The 24384-nt window shown below is 33.8% G+C and overlaps 1 protein-coding gene across 2 annotated transcripts in view; it reads right to left on the bottom strand.

Annotated features, from left to right (window-relative positions):
- The window catches only part of LOC101739417 (uncharacterized), a 45105-nt gene that overhangs the window by 9782 nt on the left and 10939 nt on the right, over positions 1–24384 (bottom strand). For both annotated transcript variants that reach the window (XM_062671396.1, XM_004929409.5), the window contains exons 3-4: positions 12778–12913; positions 1204–1305 (exon numbers count right to left, since the gene is read on the bottom strand). In XM_062671396.1, coding sequence (XP_062527380.1) covers positions 1204–1305; positions 12778–12913 — 238 coding nt within the window. The remainder of the gene's footprint in view (positions 1–1203; positions 1306–12777; positions 12914–24384) is intronic.

Raw genomic sequence — 24384 nt, forward strand, 5'->3', positions numbered from 1 at the left:
TTTCGCAATATTTTATTTTATCAATCTGTTCTTTTCTGCATGTTACTTTTACAAAATAATGTCGATGTTTCACATCTGCCAGGCGTCCCGTGACGGCTCACATTTTTTTTATATTAAAATCCATAGGGTTTTTTTTCTGTGTGTGTACATAAAAATGCAAGTCGCATTTGTTTGTGTTAGTTGTGTTGTAGCCGTAACTTCTTAAACTATCCGTATATATGAGTCGACTATTATCAAAGCCGGCAATGTGACTTTTGGACAATTATTGGTAAATCAGAAAAACGAATTATTGACTTTGTATTCCATTGGCAATCACAAAACTCTTCTGAACGACATCTTAGATAAATAACAGGTTAAGTATTAACCTTTATTGAATGCAGGTTTTGAACCGTATTCTTTGAAGGAGACGATTATATTCAAATCAATCTGTATTTACCTATCAATAACATTTTTTTGTCCAAATGCACAGATTGCCACTTTTGATAGATAATAGACGACTCATATGTGCGAGCATGCAAAATGCTGTGCGAGTTAATACGGGAAACAAATAAAACAATTTCATTTAGTTTCATTTATTGTTTTTTTTTTTTAAATTATTAAATAACATCGGCCCTATTTACAGTTTTACAACAAAATAAAAACATTACATACAGCGTTAATATTCGCAAACAATGTCTACAATATACATTAATTTATATATATTTTTTTCGTATACGTACACAGAGTTCGGTCGATTGGATTCAATCGAGCGAAGTCTGTCTCGTGAACAATTTGTTAAAAAACCTTATCCGTGGAACTTAATTCGGGGGTCCATGCAAACTACCCATGCATCAAAAAACTGCAACTACTGAGTTAACAAAAGAATAATAATTTACTATCAACATGTTACTCCACCGTTAATTAGTAAAGTAACACATTCAAATTATATCTATTAAAATAAGACTACACGTGCTGTAAACTAAAAGAGTTGAACTGATAATTAGGCAAACAAATCGATTTCGAAAAATCTATACAGAATTACAACAAAAATACTAGCTAATTCAACGTGCAAACAAAAAAATAAATACAAACATTGCAATTCTAGTTTAGCAAGAAATTATAACTATTTTTGTATTAAGAAGAACAGTTCACTGTTACAGCACGTGTAGAGAGATTAGTTCTAACTACAATTTGACTAGGCCATTCATCGTCCGTAGGCTTTACCTTGGGAGCCGGGGGGCACGAACCCATATCCGGAAGCACCGACCACCACTCCGCTTGTCTGCGAGGGGTCACCGGCCGGCGAGGGGGGAAACAGCACCGGACCTGAAATTTCAAAGCCGGCGATCAGAATGCGTCATTATCTTATCTTATATCTTTAAACGAGCAATTCTTGTATATAAATTTATATATATATATATAATTTTTTTTATTTTTTATTTATTTATATATTTATAAATTTATATAATCTGAATCTCCGAAACGGCTCCAACGATTTTCATAAAATTTTGTATACAGGGGATTTCGGGAGCCCGGGATAACTCTATCTAGCTACGATTAATTTTCAGAAAATGTTGTTTTATTGGTGTTTTCAATAAAAAACTTTATCGATAATTTTGATTTTTTCTTTAAATAACCAGTTCATATTTTTTTTATTATTCTGTCGGTAAGATCGAAAAATATTATTCATATTTCATTGTTTTATCAGTATTTAATTCGTATTTAAATATAAATTAAAAAAAAACAGATTCTGGGCATTATCTAGTTTATGATAAATATTAAATCTCAACCCTTTGCTCTCATATCGTTGTGAGTAGATTCTTAAAATAATTGAAGGCAGCTTTAGCAGCTCCAAGTCCGTTTTGTTGTAGGCTTAGAAGATAATATATTATTATTAATTCTATTATAAGTCATCGTTTTTCATAACATTCTTCCCGGAAAACTTTGATATAACCTACAAAGCCGCCTGTGTACTCATAATTACTGTATAAACTACATGCTTATGTATGTTGGTTTATTTGTTTATAATTAAATTGTCAAATTTTCACAGAACTTAAAACACCGCGAATCGCGAAGCCTCTCAAAGAATAAAACCTTGACGATTTTTTTTTATAATTTCTCATCTTAAATATAATATTCAAGATTTTAAATATTATTTATTTTAATAAAATTTAAACCAATTGTACCAGTCTTTAAAAATGATATATTTATTATGTACAAATCACCGTACAGTTTTGTTGTATTCATTATTATTAATCATAACTATCAATTAATAAAATTGATTTTCCTTTAAATACTAAAGCTTAAAAAGACAAATTAGAATATTAGATTATTAATGTCAATAAAATTTGAAAATTTTTATTATTTAAAAATCTTTTAATTGTATCTTTGAAGAAAAAAATTCGATATTAGTTAATAATCACATGTACATAAATATCAAGATTGTCATCAGTTATCACGTCATTTGAAATAAAGAATAGTCACTTTTTGACATTGCTTAGTTAACGACTACGTGACTAATGTTCAAACTATTAATCAGATCAATTGAACGCGGTGGGCCAGAGGTTAACAGCTACTGAACATAAAATAGAATATCAAATTCGAACTTTAAATTTTAATACACGATCGATAAGATGAATTCCAGAAGTTTTTCCGAAAAGCTTTTGATGTTAGTTCACGTGTGAATATAATTTTTTTTCATTACACGTATTTTTTCCTTTACTTTTTACCGCATAAAAACATCCTTATGTTATTTTTTTAATACATTCACATTAAATTAATTTATTTTATGTAGTCATCTATACATTGCATGGTAAAATAATCATAATGTTTTCGTTTACAGTATAATTTTAAATAAAATTAAACTTTTATATTTTCGAACGATCCAGACAAAAAAAAAATGTGAAACACCACTAATAGATACTTGTCTCCAAAATGTAATTTGGCAATACTAATTTGTTGCGAATCAGATCAAATTACGTAACACGAAACGCATTATTAAAGCTAAAAAAAAAAACAAACAATAAAAATACTTTCATAACGACCTTCGCAAAATATCAATTAATTATTAGGACATTAAGTTATGTAGGCTGTTTCAAATGTAGGTTCGACGAATTAAGATTGTGCACGTTGAATTAGGTTTGCGAAATTGTATTATGACAAACGTTCGATAAATTTAGTTAAACATTATTAATGAGTATGTAATTTACTTGATGACAGCTTCGATTATTTAACTCGAAAAACGTTTAACTATGAATGACACATGACTCCTGATCATTAGAATTTATATATATACTAATATTATAAAGCTGAAGAGTTTGTTTGTTTGAACGCGCTAATCTCAGGAACTACTGGTCCAATTTGAAAAATTATTTCAATATTAGATAGCCCATTTATTGAGGAACGCTATAGGCTATATAATATCACGGTAAGACCAATACAAGTGGAGCACCAATAAAGAAAATTTCAAAATAGGGGTTAAAATAGCTCCTTAACATATTTTCACTTTCTACGTAAATGAATTGGGGGGTAGAATTTAGCGTTATGCCAAAGTAACTATTCCACCCGGACGTAGTCGCGGGCAAAAACTAGTTCTATTATATTATAGCTTCGTTTGTGTGCACAATAACCAAGATGTTACATAGCAGACTAATGGGTCGAATAACTGGATAATAATTACACTACATTGCTTCGAGATTCAAGGATATTTGAACAACAAAACGAATACCGGACTAACAAATTGTTTATAATTAAAACTAGTTATTTTTTTTTTATTACTTAGTTGGGTGGACGAGCTCACAGCCCAACTGGTGTTAAGTGGTTACTGGAGCCCATAGACATCTACAACGTAGACGCGCCACCCACCTTGAGATATAAGTTCTAAAGTCTCAGTATAGTTACAACGGCTACCTCACCCTTCAAACCGAAACGCATTACTGCTTCACGGCAGAAATAGGCAGGGCGGTGGTACCTATCCGCGCGGACTCACAAGTGGTCCTACCACCAGTAAAAAAGCAAAGTTTTTATTAGTTTAACAATATCAATATCAAAGGAATCCATATTCGTTATTTCTATTAGTCGTGTTTGCTGAAGACTTCGCGTAAAAGTTGACCGATTTTGCCGCAATATTTAGAATTTGAGATCGATTATTGTACTTACAGAAGAAATGTTGAATGTGTACGGGGATTCATTCCTAAAGGGTCCACATTGGCAAATCATTTTGAGCATTCAATAATTTCAAGGCTTTTTAAGAAGATTTTAAGCGAATTTACTTTGATTATTAACATGTCACTTTATATGATATGCCGTAAACAGATTTTATGAAGGCCACGCATCTTTTAATGGAAGTGCTAGTTTCTTACCATGTATATAAATAAAAATTGTTTCAGATATGTATATACATATATAAAAATCAAGAAAACACACATTGTTCTTCTTAATTTCGATAACGTGTGTAACGATTTTAAAGCAATGAACTAACTAGCTCTATAAAATCGATTACCGTGAGTATACAAAGCAGGTAATTGTGAAAGACAGGCGCCTTTATTGCGTTTCGCAACGTTGTTGTACTTAAAGTCCTTTTACTTCCGTCTCGGACCTGCTAACCAACAAGCTGGCCAAGCTATTGCATTACAAAACAATTATTGTAACACGATCTTCTATGTGTAAGAATAATACGACCAAAAACAAAACTACCGCAAAGTGTGAAGTGTCACTTCACGTGTCTAAGAAGATTACGACCTTAATACCGATGCAGTTCAATTGTCTGCATTATATGACATGTTGTTCTTTAAACAAACATTGCAGAGATTCTTATAAGCAACATAGCTGCCTCTTTGGTATTTTTTAAGTCGACAGCTGACGGTGAGCACTTATCATCAGGGGGATTGGATTCTCGTCTATTCGAAGGCAAAAAAAATGTCTGAAAGCGAACTTCGGTTACTTATGAGATTAGAAATTAGACGCACGGGTAGTATGAATTGCTTGTACTTACAAAATCGTGCGTAAATATTCGTTCTTAAAGAAAAATATAAAAGGACAAATAATGTGACATTTCAAAAAGTAAAATCTTATCTTTCGTTCCTTTTATTCTAAATCAATTAACAAAATACTAATGAACAATCATTGACTAAAATTACAAAGCTTCAACAACATTACGTAAGTTGTTTAAACCATACAATTCGCATTCACGCTACTGTTTTTTTTTTATATAGCAACTTGCATGTTTACTATCCGTTACACACATCAATAATCATAACATTTACAAATTATTCAGTCGATGGAGCCTTCGCCGGCGTTTTACGATCTAGTCGGCCTTGTCTTTATTGTATGTTGCTATGCAACTATCAGAAGGAAGCCTGAACACACATATTTCATTCAAACAAGTCGTTTTTAAGATTTACAAAGTAAATAAACACAATTACTTATATCATGTGTCGCGTATGTCAGGTTTACTTGATAAAGAAGTTAATACTACCATTTACCCAACGTCTGTTGTAAAGTTTACTATTGTCAAAAAAAAGACTTACATCTGTGTGCTTAGTTCGAGCTTTTTAACGTTGTCGATAGCGTAAAAGTTAACTCATATATGTATGGAATGGGATCGTTTGCGTACGTATGCCGCTAGGGGCGCTGTTCTAACTGCATACAAAATTGGGTTAACTTTTACGCTATCGAGAACGTTAAGAAGCTCGCACTAAGCACACAGATAGACAACAAGAAGATTGTTACGTTTATGTAGATATGAAATAAGGGACATCATAAAAAAATTAAGTCTTCATTAAAGTTTATAATGATAAAAAAGCAATATCAATACTTAAAGAACAAAATTATTTTCTCTCGTTGTGTAAGAAAATTTACGCACTAATAACATTGCCATGACATTGCGAACAAAACAGACCAAAACATGCATCGTTGCAATCGCGCAGCCAAAGGTTTTACAACTTCCACGTACATTTTAAATGAAACACCAGCTACGTTAATTAAGTGATTTTTATCTCAGTTGTTTTGAAACGGCCGCTGATCTCACTGACAATTTATTATTTGAAAGTACTTAATCCGAAAGAGGTGTTATGAAAACAGTAATTTTAGACAAGAGCTACCTACAAACTTTGCAAGCAACGTATTGAGCTGTAATTTATAAGTAATTTTAAGTTAGGCTTCGACTTATGTAGTATATACTATTCACATGTAAATATACAGGGGATACAAGTCATTTTTGGAAATATGTATTCTCACTACATACCTGTTTCAATAAAAACCAAGGTATTTAATTCCACATTCGATAGAACCAAAAAAAGTGTCAAAGAATGTTGTTTTTATTAAATTCACTGAATCAAGCGACGGGAAACTTCTTAAAATAACCGTATTTAAATTGAAGGACACGTCGGTTTACTGAATGAAAATAAATTGTGAAATTTATCATCTGTGGTCGAAAATCAGCCAGTTTGAACAGAAAAAAAGGTTCTGTTTTTTAACTTGTACTCCATTAATGGTAACAAAGGACTTTTTGGCGGCAACCCGAGGAGAAAAGTTCTGTGAATTGTTTTTTTTGTTTTTTTTTATTCAGGTATTATTTAAGTATTTTTTCAGGTTTCATAGTGTATTAACGGTTATATATTAACTGTTTAGCTACTGTCAAAGTGCACAAATGTGAGTAAATGAAACAAAGCCACCGGACTTAGCTTTTCGAGTCCTTAAAAAAGTTCACTGAAAAGTCTCGGTAAATAACCACAATTTTACTACCATTTTATTTCATCCCATCTCAGCTCAGCTCATTTAACTTCAATTAAATAAAATTCATTTAATTATTTCAATGAATTGAAACCTTTTGCAGGCGATTTAGTTTTTTCATGGCCCTGATTAATTACTAGATTACTAGAGCCTATTAAAATCACAATGCGAAAAAATCGCCATAACCACTCAAGGTGAGTGAAGATATTCACATTCTGTTGTTTATATACCCGCTTAACACCAATTGACCATCTATATTATACTAGAGGTCCCGCAGTAGTCGAAATTCGACTATAATTAATTGGAATTGTAAGTTTGTACACTATTATGATTGTATTTTATACTTCTATAATCACAAATTTCGCCAAGGCTACACTATAAAAATATTAACAAAGGCAAACAATATTTAATCTCAATTTGACAACAGACGTCAAGAACAAAAGTTTGACAATAAATAGTATGCATGCGTGTGTGCGTCAAATACATGGTATGTAGTGTGTGTAAGTTTTTCTTTATTGATTTAATGTGTCTTTTATGCATTATTTAAAAAAAATATTAGCATTGTGCACTTCTTCCCTATATTCTCTATAAGTGTGGAAAATTTCATACTCCTCCGTCCGCGCAATTTTCGTAAAAGGGGATACAAAGTTTTTGCTTCACGTATTAATATATAGATTGTATAAATTTAAAACAAGATAACAGAAAAAAATTCCCACGGACAAAATAAGTCGCTTAATATATTGACGCAACAGAATTATTTATATTACCTAATATTAAAATCGATGTCGGAGTAAGCAGTTGAGTAATTAATTCCGATTGAGGGCTGCTGTGATCTGCGTCCTCGGTTTTTGCTCAACCAAGCGCGATTGTGTCATCAAATGGTACTCTGCGATCGAACCCTAAAGGTTGATGCGTGTGCGTATAAATTAAATATAAGTTGGATGTTGGTAATAGTAATAATATAGCTGGAAACGCTTTTGCACAGATACCATATTGCGGTAGGCAGCGGCTTGGCTCGGCCCCTGGCATGGCTGAAGTCCATGGGCGACGGTAACCATTCACCATCAGGTGAGCCGTATGCTCGTTTGCCTACAAGGGCAATAAAAAAAAAAAGAAGAAGATCTGTGTATATACATATTATATCTATACATGCATATTCGTACATAAGAACGTATATGTATATTATGTGTAACCGTCTTCCGAAAGAGGGAAGGGCAAATTGTTTTTGAGCGCATATTTGTACGAACATATTTGTATGATATGCTCTTCTCACTATTTTAAATGAAAACCAGTACAAGCACCACATTTAAAGTTGAAGCGGAAAAATTGATTGAATTGTTTCGACAGTTTTTTTTTTCATTCTTGAAGTTTCAAACTTTGTTCTACATATTTACGTTGTGTATCTTTTGCACTGTCCTTACTTCCTTAGAACACTGCACGTAGCTTTGTTGCTAACTGTACCAATTCAAGTCAAATCATAACGAACTCATATTAAGTTTCAGAACAAATAGTGTCTGTCAGAGCTTTCGATGTCTTCATTCTCTCTCCACTTCTATTTTCTTTTCTCTTTTATATGTGAAGTAAATGAAAACATTGTATCTGAAAATTGCTTTGAAATTCTTTACATGCAAAGCTATTTGGGGCCAAATCAAACTATAAAATAACAATGAATTATACTCTAACTTTTAAGCGCGGCTTATAGTAAGGAATATTTGTTCTATCTCTATAAATTTGTAATAGTTTCTGGATTTGGTCTAGAATAGCACAAACCTATCTATCTCCTCCCGGGTGTGTCGTAAAAGGCGACAAAGGTATTCTCCGGAGAATTGAAATCATCATTCTCTGAGTTATTATATATGCACACTGGGATCGTTAACTGGCACATTGACTGTCTATTGTAAGCCCGCAAGATGCGTTCTGATTTGATGTGTGGGATGGCCAATTACACAGCATAATTGAGGATTCGACCTCAAGACTCAAGAATGGAGGCATTCACGTTATTACGTATATATGGGCTCCAATAACCAGTTTAGCTCTAGTGGGCCGTGAGCTTCGTTGCTCTACACAATGGTATAAATTAAAAAAAAAACTCACAAAAGAATATCATTGAGCAACTAACAAGCTTGCTACAGCGACCAATAATAGTATAATTTATTGATTAATCTGCTAACCGTACAAACATTTGTGTAACGGCCATTTCATACAATTTATTACAAGCAACAGACTCGGATCGTTACATTAAAAGGAATGAATAATTAAGATGGATTGTTTTTTATTGATTAATTAATGCGTAAAAATGTTGCAGAACCCGTGTATTGTTTGAAAGATCCGTTGCGACTCCTACAGATACGAAGTCATAGTTAGCAATAAAACGTGGTGAGTAAACTTCTGAAATGTTAACCGAAATGTTAATTTTTTGTTTACGCTTTAACTCGACTTTTTGATTTAGTAATCTGTGACGTTAGTATTGTGTGTATTTAGCTCTTGTTTTCATGTTGTTTTCAAATATACTTTTTTGTCGTACTGTTAACATTTAAATTAAGCCTATTTTTCCGCTGTTTGTAAAATTGCTGTAACATGTCATAGTTTGTTATAAGAGATTGCTGTACATGCCTGTAACTGGCTTACATACCAGTGCTTAATTTTATACATGTTAATTTTAAGCTTGAATGTTTTGTGTGTATTGCTGTTGGTGTGTCTAAATAAATAAATAAACTCCAATTATTGATTTTGGAATGTAAACATTCAAAAGGCACAATCAATACATTTAAAATCAATAAGGTTGATCTGTGGATATTTTTTTGTAAAATAACATGAACTCGAAATAATCATTATTTAATTTTCGTTATCGCCCACGTCAGCAAACCACAAGGCGGATCAAACGCATCCACAATACAACCTACGCTTATACAATTACAAATTCCTATCCATACCCTACATATTCAATTACTATACTTTATAACATTACTAGCTGATCCGGCAGACTTCGTAGTGCCTCAATCGATAAATAAAAGACACATCAAGGGGACACATCAAAGGAAAAACAAAATTGTTTGTTTTTATGTAATTCCGAGCTTTTTTATATTTTCTCACCTTTTAAACCTTCCCTGGACTTCCACGAATAATTCAAAACCAAAATTAGCCAAATCGGTCCAGCCGTTCTCGAGTTTTAGCGAGACTAACAAACAGCAATTCATTTTTATATATAGAGATTACCTAATAAGACCACTACTTCTTAAGAGTGTCAACTAACACACATACGGAAATTACATCGAAATGTGGAATCGATATGAAACCGAATACGTCCCTGCGTTAATACTTCCTTATATACATTATTTAACAGCGTAAATAATTATAAATAAGAGTAGTAAAATTAACAATAGACATGGGTGGGTATAAAAATCATCTCATTTTCCCAGATCCCCAAATAAAATAATTTTTATTTTTATTAACGGATAGTCAGGAAGTTGTAATAGAAGATCGAATAAATAGTCTGTTATTACTTCAGGTAATCAAAACTCTAAAAAGCATTTAATTATTTTCTATGATATTTATACTACGCTCTGGCTAGAGGTTTAGATGTAAATAAAACTTAAACAGTAAAACTTATATAGATGTAATTGGGAATTACATAAGCAGTATTCTTCATTTAATTCGGGTGTTTTCTGGTCTCAAACAAGAAAATCAAAAAATAATAATAAAATTGTTGTTTCTGTTTGTAATCTCAAAATAACAGCTTTTTAATAAATTCCTTTATGAAAGTAAATAAGGTAGGCACTGTTAGCAAAAACATTTTCTTTTGTTTTTAATTGTTTCGGATGGTCTCCGTAATAGCGGAACTGATTTTTACGAGACTTATAGATATCAGAGTTATCTGATAGCCGATATTATAAGGAATAACCTAAGCTTCTTAAACATACTTTATATTTGTAAATAGACATGCTTTAACAAAAACCGACTTCAAGTAGAAAAAAAGATATTCCAAAACAAATTAATATACACTAAAAACAATAATCATCGAAATCGGTTGTCGTAATATTGAGTTATTCATAAATTTTCGCGCAGGTACTTAATGCAAATTTAAGCCTTATATAGTTTTGTCATGGATGCCATTATCAGAACTGGACGAAATGGGACCACACGGGAAGCGTCAGCTTTCTAATAAAAAAAGAATCATCAAAATCGTTTCACCCAGTCAAAAGTTATGAAGTAACAAACATAAAAAAACATACAGACGAATTGAGAACCTCCTCCTTTTTTGAAGTCGGCTAAAACAAGAAACCGGTTTTAGCACCAAAAAAAAACAATAAAATTTTGATTAAAATTTGATTCAAATAGGAAGTTATTAATAACAGGCAAAGCCACAGTAAAGCGTGGCCGGATTTAGTTACACATAAATAAAATTTATATTGAAATTCCAAATCATTTTGTAATACAATAATAAATACCAGTTATGCTACATTTCAGCAACTGAATGAATTATTTCCTTTAACAAGTTAAATATTGGTTTCGCTTTTCTTGGTTATCTGAGCACCTCCCAGATTACTTATGGTAGTGAAATTTAAAATTTTCGCAATTAATATTAATGTAAATGTAATTAATGTAAATGATACAAAAAATTAAGTGTGTGAGTTTTTACTAAATATACAATAAAACACGGGCTTTGTCCGGTTCAACTCCGATATGTCCACCCACCACCACAAAGCCGTGGGGTTTCCTACTGACCCAAAAAAAAACCCGCACAATGATACATTACAGTAACAAATCCATAGCCAAATAGTCGGAAATAACAATAATACATAAGTTTACCAGGTTTGTATTATATTTACAATAACATTTTATGTTGGTCTCTGCGGCTATGCACGCTAATCATCAAAAAGCATCAAGAGGCCTGTATTAACAGGTTGCTAAGAAGATCCTAAGTTGTTAAGTTAAGTTGAGTTGCTAAGAAGATAAGAGGGTTTGATTTTTATTACACGATGTTATTCTTTCACCGTAGAAGTTCTTCTTATCAGTGGAAGTTAATCGTGAACATTTGTTGAGTACGTATTTCATTAGAAAAATTGATACCCGCCTGAGATTCGAACAACGGTGCATCGATCAACACGAATGCACCGGACGTTTTATCCTTTAGGCCACGACGACTACCAGGACCACTAAATAACTACTACCGACTACCAAGAGTACTAAATAAAAGAAACCTAATGTTTGAGCCGTGGGCTCTTTGATGAAACGAAAATCTAAATTCAAATGTTATGTTACTCATTGCGAATACTTATCTAAATCTCAAACTATGTCAGTAATAGTGAATTTAAATAAAATGTGATGTGAATTAACTAGTTCCCAAGGCTCTGCAAATACTTTATGCTAGAAACGTATGGAAACAACCTTAGTTATGAACTCTGAGGTATTTGTTTTCGCAACTCACATAAACTGTGAGATAAGAGCTATGCAATTGTTCGTCAACCTTCAAATTCTGGTCATGAATAAAATAAAAATGCGTTGACGGTTGGGTGACTTGTGTCAACAATTATGTGGTCATGACTCTGTATTTCAAATTAAAAGCTACTTAAATTTATCTTTTGCATATCTGTTTGTTCAAACAACAATAAACTACAGCCAAATATAAAAAGGTTACCAAAACCGTCGAAACGTAACTGCGCATGCGAATTTCAATCTTATACCTTTAAACGAGCAATTCTTGTATATTAATATATACAATAATCTGAATCTCGGAAACGGCTCCAACGATTTTCATAAAATTTAAGTATACAAGGGATTTCGGGGGCGATAAATCGATCTAGCTACGATTTATTTTCAGAAAATGTTGTTTTATTCGTGTTTTCAATAATCAACTCTTCCCGTGTCTTTTGGCGAATAATAATACAATTTTTCTTAATTGAGGGCAATCAACCACTTTAAAGACACAACAAGATGGCGTTATCAACAAAAATCATCTAGTCATAATCTAATTATATTAAAGTGTCAAGAAAACGGAAATAGAACGGTAAGATTATATAACTAATCAACTATTTTACGATTTTACTCAACAATTTAATAGTTTACCAGGATTCGCCCTCGGATCTCTGGCAGCGGCCGAAAGGTAGTTGAAGTTACCACCAAAACTACTGCCGAAGTCTGCAAAGCCTCCGTAGCCGAACTGGGCTGAGGTAAGCGCTACATAGGCGCACAATACAAGAGCCTGAAACAAAGAGAAGTATTAAAACATATATTTATTTAAATACCTCCTGATACTTTAACGGTGCTTTTAGGTACCACAAGCACCGGTCCTCATCGAACCCGTCGCTTGCGACGAAGGGCTCGACGAGCGAATTAACCCATAGATACAGCCCACTGAGTTTCTCGCCGGATCTTCTCAGTGGGTCGCGTTTCCGATCCGGTGGTAGATTCTGCGAAGCACTGCTCTTGCTAGGGCCAGTGTTAGCAACACTTCCGGTTTGAGCCCCGTGAGCACACCTACATTTTAGGGTGAAGCTGAAATAGCCTCTCAAGGCTATCAGTATAGGTAGAAGAAAAAAAATTAAATCATTATTAATAATTTCAAACAAAGCAGCAACTCTCGAATTTCTTCAATAACAATGATAAAACGATACAAACATATTACACGCAATCAAACACCTATACCTAATAAATTCAGCCAGTCTCTTTGCGGCATTATAAATGTATGTAACACCCACCTAATTAGAAATAAAAACTTTAACATTATAACGTACACGGAGTTTCGGGTCATTTAAGTCAAAGAAACTGATAATCTAATTTTGATTGTATCGCATTATTTATAAGCAAGGTCGGAATTACAACGATGTAATTTTTAGACCATTAGATATGAAATTGCCCCACTTATAGTATATCACGTAGACATTTAGTACTTTACATACACACGAATTGAGATATAAGTCAAATCGAAGCTTAATCGAGAGAACAAAGAGCGTTTTAATCAGATTAATACTTAAGTAAGCCGTCATGTTATCTGTAATTCGATCTGCTTCTATCGATCAAACGCAAAATACAAATACATTTCACAGCGGTGGGTCTTCCGCGACCTTGTCACTTTCAAAATGTATTCTTGATCTCGTTACGTGTGTTCTAAATTCGATAAATCAATATGAACATTTAGGACAATCGTTGTAATGTGACATTCGTGACGTATGCGATAAAAACGGTCTCACACTAATTTGCTTTGAATGTCAATGTCTCAATGAATTCTATTGTAAATCACAGTTATAATTTAGTGTGAACTAGAGGTCCCGCAGTAGTCGAAATTCGACTATAATTAATTGGAATTGTAAGTTTGTACACTATTATGATTGTATTTTATACTTCTATAATCACAAATTTTGACTATACTATAAAAAATATTAACAAAGACAAAGAATATTTAATCTATTCTCAATGTGACAACAGACGTCAAGAACAAAAGTTTGACAATAAATAGTATGCATGCGTGTGTGCGTCAAATACATGGTATGTAGTGTGTGTAATGTTTTCTTTACTGATTTAATGTATCTTTTATGCATTATTTAAAAAAAATATTAGCATTGTGCACTTCTTCTCTATATTCTCTATAAGTTTGGAAAATTTCATACTCCTCCGTCCACGCAATTTTCGTAAAAAGGGATACAAAGTTTTTGCTTCACGTATTAATATATAGATATATGTTAACAATCATAATAATAGAACGTTTTTAAATGCTACTCTGTATATAAGCCTTGTCCTTGATCAAAGTACTTATTTAATGTCAAAACAGCTAATTTACGAAACTTATTGCAAACTAGGAAAGGATCTCACACGGAAACGTAACTAGAATGTTACGTAAGCAAAATAATACGCACATTTCGATGGCGGCTAACAGGTTTAACGACGGAACAAGTATGTGAACTTGATATGTGACCTCATACGAGGCCCGTGCCCGAGGTATGAACTCAAATATCAGCTGTGAGAACACGTGTGTTTGTACAAACGAGCGCTATGAACGCGCGTCTGTAAATTCACGCAATATAATCGAACATTTCCGACACTTAAAAAGTCATGATTGACAAGGTCAACCGGCAGGCCTATGTAATTTTAGACAGTCGTTATACTAGAAATAAATAACATGCATTTAAATAAATGTATACTATTTGTGCAGGTTCGTTATCGTAGTACTTAAAAGTCATTATAAAATTTGAAATAACTGTACTAGAAAACAGTAGGAATGTAATAACAGCTACTGGGTAATTTAAAGTAGCTTTGACGTAAATAATGTTTATCGCGCGTTCGATCTGTATAAAGTAGACGTAAATTTAAATAGGCATAGTATTACAACATGATCTCATTCGCGGCAGTTTGTACGCTCGTCTATGCAGGTTTACTACGCAATGCGACTATCGCCATTTATAACGTACATTGCAACTGCAATCAAGTCTGAATATGGAAATTAGTTCACTGTTTGTCAACACTTATTGTACGAAATGTAGTTAACTGGGCACTGATGTAATGTTTATTGTAAGATAATAAAGATCATTTTACGATAGTAATTACATGAAACGAATGAAACTACTAATAAATAATATATCGAAAGTGAAGCGTTTCAAAGGCTAAATATGAGTCGTCTATTATCAAAGGCGGCAATCTGTACATTTGGACAAAAAATTTTTATTGATATGTCAATACAGATTTATTTGAATATAATCGTCTCCTTCAAAGAATACGGTTCAAAACCTGCATTAAATAAAGGTTAATAGTTAACCTGTTATTTATCTAAGATGTCGTTCCGAAGAGTTTTGTGACTGCCAATGGAATACAAAGTCAATAATTCGTTTTTCTTATTTACCAATCATTGTCCAAAAGTCAGATTGCCGCCTTTGATAATAGTCGACTCATATATTGTTTTATGGTAAATATGATTTCGACATAAGACTCAATCAAGGTAGACGACATGTTTCGATTTGTGATCTCTATTCGTTCCAATAACTGCATTACGTCATGTAGATCGTGGCATCCTTGTACCTATATGCACTAATCGTCTTGTTTTATTCCGTCTGTTTAGTCAATGAAATATCGATTCTGTCGAACATAAAAAGAAAATTATCGAATCGATTTTACGATGCCTTTTGTTTTTTAGGTGGAATTCATAGGTACCTCATCAAGATAACAAAGAGGACAGGTACCAACACCCTGCCTATTTCTGTCGTGAGGCAGTTTTTTTTTTTTTCCTACCTAAGCTGAGAGCCTTGAGAGGCTATTTCAGCGTAACCCTAACGTTTGTAGGTGAGCTCACGGGGCTCAAACCTGATGACGTTGTTAACACGAACCCTAGCAAGAGCCGTGCTTCGCAGAATCTACCACCGGATCGGAAACGCGACCCACTGAGAAGATCCGGCGAGAAACTCAGTGGGCCGTGAGGCAGTAATGCGTTTAGATTGGAAAAGTAGGGCAGCCGTTGTACTGTAAAAATGTAGATCTTAGAACTCATGTCTTGGGGTGGCGGTATTTACGTTGTAGATGTCTATGGGCTCCGGTAACCGCTTAACACCAGGTGGGCCGTGAGCTCGTCCTCCCATCTAATCAATAAAAAAAATTAAAAATGTAACTGCCACACACATTTTTAATTTAATAAAACACCAATGCTATTAGGTGAGTTGTTATTTCAAGTACGTCAATTTTTCATAATTACTGTCGATGGAAGACGCGCATAAGCACGCCAACGCGTTAACAAGGTTGCGATAAATGTCTACCCACATTTATATATTAAAATCCAGTCATGATACTCTCATATACATTAAAAATTGTCGGGAAAATACAAACCTGTACGATTAATATTTAAGCCATAATCTCTGTATATAAAAATGAATTGCTGTTTGTTAGTCTCACTAAAACTCGAGAACGGCTGAACCGATTTGGCTAATTTTGATCTTGAATTATTTGTGGAAGTCCAGAGAAAGTTTAAAAGGTGAAAAAATATAAAAAAGCTTTTTGTTTTTCCTTTGATGTGTCCCCTTGATGTGTCTTTTATTTATCGATTGGGGCACTACGAAGTCTGCCGGGTCAGCTAGTCATCAATAAAATAACGCGTATACTAGAAATGGTTCCCGATTTTTTTTCTTTCTTTTTCATTAAATTGGTCTATCAGGTACAAACGCACCCGGATCCCAAGTAAAATAAATATATCAAACATATTTAACCTTAAAGCGGCGACTGAAAACAAGTAAAACATTTTAAAACATTCAAAGTTAAGTAACAACAAGTTTAAATGCAGTCTAGGAAGTTTTGCCGGTATTGATGAAGCAAGTCGCGGTAAAATTGAAACTAAAACTTTGCCATTAGCTAGCTCCCACCAACGTAACGTGAATACTAAATAGTCACTCAACTATGTGCGAACAAAATACAATCTCCTTAATATGCTAATCCTAAATATTTAATAAATAATTTAGAAATATTATAGGTTTACCTAAAGTAAATAACAAGGTGTATCCTATTCCTTATAAAAGAAATTTTGCTGAAAAATTTGGATAACCTAACAATTTAGCTACTTTATCATTTTGTTCACTTCTGATATATAAGTTAATGAGTGAAGTCTTCGTGGCCTAAAGGATAAGACGTCCGGTGCATTCGTATCTAGCGATGAACCGGTGTTCGAATCCCGCAGGCGGGTACCAATTTTTGTAATGAAATACGTGCTTAACAAATGTTCACAACTGACTTCCACGGTGAAGGAATAACATCGTGTAATAAAAATCAAACCCGCAAAATTATAATTTGCGTAATTACTGGTGGTAGGACCTCTTGTGAGTCCGCACCGGTAGGTAGGTACCACCGCCCCTCCTGTTTCCGCCGTGAAGCAGTAATGCGTTTCGGTTTGAAGGGTGGGGAAGCCGTTGTAACTATACTGAGACCTTAGAACTTATATCTCAAGGTATGTGGCGCATTTACGTTGTAGATGTCTATGGGCTCCAGTAACCACTTAACACCAGGTGGGCTGTGAGCTCGTCCACCCATCTAAGCAATAAAAATAAAAAAAGAATAATAGTTTGTTTAGCCAAATAAATAAAAATACGTACATTAAAATATGTTCTACGAAGATAAAACATTTGCGATTACAATTTTAATTAACGCATTAATCATACAAGAATCATTAAAGCAACATACATATATCCAGTTATTTCTCGATAGAAGAGGCAGAATATCGTCTGATATCCGTGATACCAAAATTTCAAATTGGCAGCTGTTATATTATTATCCCACTCAATGAATTATTGCAAATCATGTGAATGGCGCGGTATTTTCGGCCCCATATTTAATAATGTCTCAATAAGCATACGACCAAGTGGTCCACCTATCGGTATGTGATCACGGTCGCTCATCGACATCAGCAACACAATCTTACGTCAAATAACTTAAAATCGTTTTTTTTTTTTTAATATGTTTTATTGTATAATAATTTTAATATATACATTATTATTTTTATTTATATCCCTTATAAGAAACTGTGGAATACAATTATCAACATTGTCAAATCTAATGTCTTCGTATGAAATGTTTTGACCATTGTTGAACACAGTACATTACAATACCTCTTACATGGAGAGAAAAGTATAGATATGGAACCTTTATTAAAGATCTTTTTTTTTCTACACATTAATAAACATATTCTTGTTTCGTATACGGTACATTGGCTAACCGTTGAGTTAACAGAGCGTTTACAGTTGCATTGTGATTAGTTTATTCACTACAATAAATTTTATAATGAATATTGCTTAATATTTTTATCCACGTGTGTACCATACTGATACGTTGGAAAATTTGATTGTGTTGGGATTTTTTTATTTATTGCTTAGGTGGTTGGACGAGCTCATAGCCCACCTGGTGTTAAGTGGTTACTGGAGCCCTACAACGTAAATGCCGCTACCCACCTTGAGATATAAGTTCTAAGGTCTCAGTATAGTTACAACGGCTGCCCCAACCTTCAAACTGAAACGCACTACTGCTTTACGGCAGAAGTAAGCAGGGCAGTGGTACCTGCCCGTGCGGACTCACAAGAGGTCCTACCACCAGTAAATACATAATACATATAGGGATACATATAGGACAATATGAACTTGTAGTTTGGCATATTTTGAGCAAGTACATGTACCTCTATATTAAAGCAAAGACTTAATGCCTTCAGGCTTAGACACAATTCAGACGTCCTCATATCTCCTAGTAGCTGAAACTATTAACGTTTTGATATCTACTGGTTTCATTAATCTTTTAAGGCCAGTGAATCGGGAGCTCGTCCGCCCCGCTACAGTATAAAAATCAACGGTCTCCATCAAGATGAACTAAATTAGCAAACATTATGGAATCGTCTTCGCGTAAGCAAATTCAGATCTGCGTAATTTGTACGCAAGATTGTCGCATTAAGGTCAGTTAGACTAGGCATAGTTGCGGTCGAGAATTCACAATCACGAACACGCGTGCCAAAGAAACCGAGTCAAGTGTGAACGTGCCGTTTCAAAACTCTGACGCAAGTTTGGTCACCATTGTTTCTTGAGCTGGAAAACTTGTTTGTGTTTCTAGGCCCTAAAATAGGTAGGACATTTTATAACGATACGTAGAAAACTTTTCATGTTCGTGAGCTTTTTAACTGGAGGTAGTACCACCCTGCCTATTTCTGCCGTGAAGCAGTAATGCGTTTCGGTTTGAAGGGTGGGGCAGCCGTTGTAACTATACTTGAGACTTTAGACCTTATATCTCAAGGTGGGTGGCGCATTTACGTTGTAGATGTCTATGGGCTCCAGTAACCACTTAACACCAGGTGGGAGGTGAGCTCGTCCATTCATTAAAAAAAAAAGCTTATAGCATAAAAGATTTCGAATTTCTTTCTATAAGTGAAATACCGACCCTCCTTTTTTATTGGAACAACAACTACCTTTTAATAACTACAATTAAATAAATAATATTAAAGAATATCTTCTGCTTTGAAACACTTTGTTATTGTTAATCTTTTGTATTCATCTAGAATGCTTAGCGTAATCATAATCTCGAAAACTTCCATATTTTCACCCGAGATTCAGAAGCCATTTGAAAGTAAAAATAGACGTTATGCCAATATTTTAAGATTTTTTAAAATGTTAGCATTTTTTTTTCTTTTTCTATTTCGTGTGATCTCTCAAAACGTAAGGTAAGGCGGAAATAGAAAATATCTCTACTGCACCACAAACACCGGATACTCCTCACGGCCAAGTGTTAAATACTTAAAATTGTTATCAACACGCATTGGGGTTTCACCAATTAACCTATCATCTAGTAGGAAATGGGATTTTGAGCGCATTATCGCACTTAGCTGCACGTTTTTCATAAATGAAGATAATATTTTGCAAAAGAAACAATAGTGGATCATAACAATTGAATTCTCACATTGGTTCTTGACTATAAAATGACTAATGATAAATTCTAACTTCCTTACTACTTTATTAACACTAAAAGCTATTACTATTAAACGGTGTTTCTGAAAACTTTGTTGATTTATTTAAATAAATAAGATAATTTATATTAAAACAATAGCTGACCCGGCAGACTTCATAATGCCTCAATCAATAAATAAAAGACGTAAACTTTTGTATAAAAGAAACTTAAAACAAACAAAAGGAACCCATCCGACGGGGGGGACACATCAAAGGAAAAACAAAATTGTTATTTTTATTTAATTCCAAACATTTTCATATTTATCTACCTTTTAAACCTTCTCTGGACTTCCACAAATAATTCAAGACCCAAATTAACCAAATCGCTCCAGCTGCTCTCGAGTTTTAGCGAGACTAACGAACAGCAATTCATTTTTATATATATAGATTGTTTAAGCTGACGCATAAACAAGCAAACGGCCGGTCGTAAAACTCAGGACAAATTCCTATGCAGCATAATTAGAAGACATGTTGCGCCGACGCTACGTATAGTTGTTTTTTTTTTCTTAGATGTGTGGACGAACTCACGGCCCACCTGGTGTTAATTAGTTATCGGTAAATGCTGCCACCCACCTCAAAACATGAGTTCTAAGTCTCAGTTTTTACAGTACAACGACTACCCTACCCTTCAAACCGAAACGCATTACTACTTCACGACAGAAATAGGCAGGGTGATGGTACCTACCCGTGAGGACTCACAAGACGTCCTGCTACCGGTAATTACGCAAATTATTATTTTGCGGGTTTGATTTTTAATACACGATGTTATTCCTTCACCGTGGAAGTCAATCATGAACATTTGCTTAACACGTATTTCATTTAAAAAAATGTTACCGGCGAGATTCGGACACCGCTGCATCGCTAGATACTAATGCACCAGACGTCTTATTCTTTAGGCCACGACGACTTCGAATCTATGACGACGATGAAGCATTGAATAAAAACAAGAAGTAAGAAGCACCTCTAGTAGGTACCTCTCACCTCTGGTAGGACCTCTTGTGAGTCCGCACGGGTAGGTACCACCGCCCCGCCTATTTCTGCCGTGAAGCAATAATGCGTTTCGGTTTGAAGGGTGGGGCAGCCGTTGTAACTATACTGAGATCTTAGAACTTATATCTCTAGGTGTGTGGCGCATTTACGCTGTAGATTTCTATGGGCTCCAGTAACCACCTAACACCAGGTGGGCTGTGAGCTCGTCCACACATCTAAGCAATAAAAAAAAAAAAAAGAACTACAAAATGACACATAAATGTTAACATACATTTATCATACGTTTTATATGATTGATTAAAATACACGCAAAACCAGTACATAATAGTGCGCAAAAATGAAGAGGTATTGAACTATTAAGCTATAATATAATACTTTTTTTGTTTTTTGAAGTTATACTTCTTTATTCGCGTTATGAAATATTGATGAGAGTGAAATTTTACGATGCGCGCGCACCGTGACACAAAATTAACAGAATGAAGTTGCCCACTAAGTCGCTCATTACAATACGACCGACGTAACTTGGCGAGTCTGAATATAGCCGCAGGTGAACTTTCGCGCATGTAGACGCGTAAAAAAAAGTGTTATTAGCATTCGTTTTTTAGTAATATAAGTGACAAAATTATTATTTAATATAATTTATACTAAACATTATTAAATTATTAACGTTAAATATTTATTATTAATTATTTAATATTAAAAAAAAAAGAAATAAATTTAATAAAAATAAAGTATAACTTCTTACGCGCGTACATAAGTACACGCACCCTTTTTTTTTTCATACAGCTGATTCAATAATAGCTATGTCAGTCAAATACTAGTTCACGTGAATTAATTATTCCTGTGATCAAAACGTGACCTTAATTCGGCAACCTTTCAACAAAACAAAGAGTAATTCTGAACGATTAAATGAGGTGTTACAGTGTATTATTAAATATTATGATGTGATTTTAGTTCGTTATTAACACTTTAATTAAACTGTGAACAAGTAATAATGACCTTTTGTTGTTTAATAATCATTAACGTGTCTTTGAGATCAATTTAACAGAACTACAAATGTTTTTGTGAATGATCGACTGTTGAAAACGTGTAGTTTAAGCTGATAAACGCGGATAATTCAAATTGTAGCGGTGTACGCCGGTCGACCCCACGACTGCCGTGTAGACATAGTGTGCTTCGTTTTAAGAAGATATAACCGTTATTCCTCAACTCATTCAGACCTTATGGCCCAAGATGACAAGTGGCATTCTTTTGAGCCTTAAGTTCATCGGTCCATACAGCACACGGAGAGCGATAATGTTTGTTTATAAGTACATCTTTTAAATTCACAATGATAGCACCTAGTGTTTACTTACTAGGTATATTATCTATTTTGTTACTAATCATTTCGTAATAGTAAGTATGATGTATAGAAATGATAGTGCAAGGTAGAGGGGGAAGACGTCGACCGAAGAAGACATGGATGGAGTGTGTGAATGACGATATGAGAGAGAGAGAGGAGTGAGTGTTGAGATGACGGCTGATAGAAGAGAATGGAAGAGAAAAATTCGCCGGATCTTCTCAGTGGGTCGCGATTCCGATCCGGTGGTAGATTCCGCGAACTATTGCTATTTCTAGGGGTTGTGTTCGCAAATTCTCTTGGGTTGAGCCCGTCAGCTTACCGAGCAGTCTGCGCGTGGCTGGCCTTGGTTGATTCCTTAAGCTACCAGCAAATAGCTTAGAAAAAATAAATATAAATTTTTGGTATTCGGAATCTCGATTGGTCCGTCTCGTGTAGCCACAACACAATAAAATTGAAGCATGAAAATTGAGTAATTGAAATATAGTTTTTTTTTTTGTAACTAGTCGATCTAGGTAAGTACGTTTTTAGAAACAAAAAGTCACTTCATGCAGTTTTTTTTTTAGCTATACGATTATTAATGAAGTAATATTTTATTTCATAAATAGTTTTAATGTAGAAGTTTCTAAACAGTAAACATGTGGAAAAATGATTAACGATGTAAATAAATTAATGCAAATTAGTTGCCAAATGGCAAATCCAAAAATAACGAAGTATCATAGGAAGGTCACTCTAAGACTTCCTTGTTTGTGTTCAAGAAACCATGACATTCCGAAAATATTATTGAACAGAATCAAACATTATGTAACTGAAAATACTTGTTAAGTATTCTTCTGACTTATTATTTATTTATATTGTACATAACAGCTTCATGTTATTAAATATACCGTCAGTTCAGTTACTCGTAAATGCCGTAAGCGTAAAATTATGCCGATTTTTTTTTAAATATAATTAATATTATTTTATCTTATATCTTTAAACGAGCAATTCTTGTATATAAATACTTTTTTTTTATTGCTTTCGATAGGCAGACGAGCTTACGGCTCATCTGATGGGAAATGATAACCGTCGCCCATAGACATCCAAACTACATCAGTGACTCAGATGCGCTGCCTATCCTGGCCTGGATGGGCAGCCTTATGTATGTTACACCGGCTATCCTGTCCTTCAGACCGGAACACAGTATTACTGTTTTGCGGCAGAAATAGACAGGACGGTGGTACCAACCCGGGCGGGCTTCTACACAGAACCCTACCACCAGTTAACATATAAATATAATCTGAATCTCGGAAACGGCTACAACGATTTTAATAAAATTTAGTACCCAGGGGATTTCGGGGGCGATAAATCGATCTGGCTACGATTTATTTTCAGAAAATGTTGTTTTATTCGTATTTTCAATAATCAACTTTATCGATAATTTTGATTTTTGTCTTTAAATAACCAGTTAATTTTTTATTATTATTCTGTCGATAAGATTGAAAAATATTATTCATATTTCATTATTTTATCAATGTGTAATTCGTATTTAAATATAATTTCTAAAAAACACAATTTATCAAATAAAATAAAAACCTAGTGTACATAAAACAAAAAGGCATATATTCAACCTTGTAATTGAATAAAACTAGCTTCTTTTTTTCTAAAAACGGACTTACCTAGTTCGACCAGTTAACAAAAAACAACTATAGTTCAATTACTCAATTTTCACGCTTCCATTTTCTTATGTTGCTACATGATACGAACAAATACCAAATATTTATATTTATTTTTTCTAAACTATTTGCTGATAGCCTAAGGGACATTTCCAGCTACGCGCGGACTGGTAGGTATGATGACGGGCTCAACCTGAGAAATTTTATTCTTATTTTTATTGCTTGTGGACGAGCTCATAGCCCA

This window comes from Bombyx mori, chromosome 12, assembly GCF_030269925.1.
Source record: "Bombyx mori chromosome 12, ASM3026992v2".
Taxonomy (NCBI): domain Eukaryota; kingdom Metazoa; phylum Arthropoda; class Insecta; order Lepidoptera; family Bombycidae; genus Bombyx; species Bombyx mori.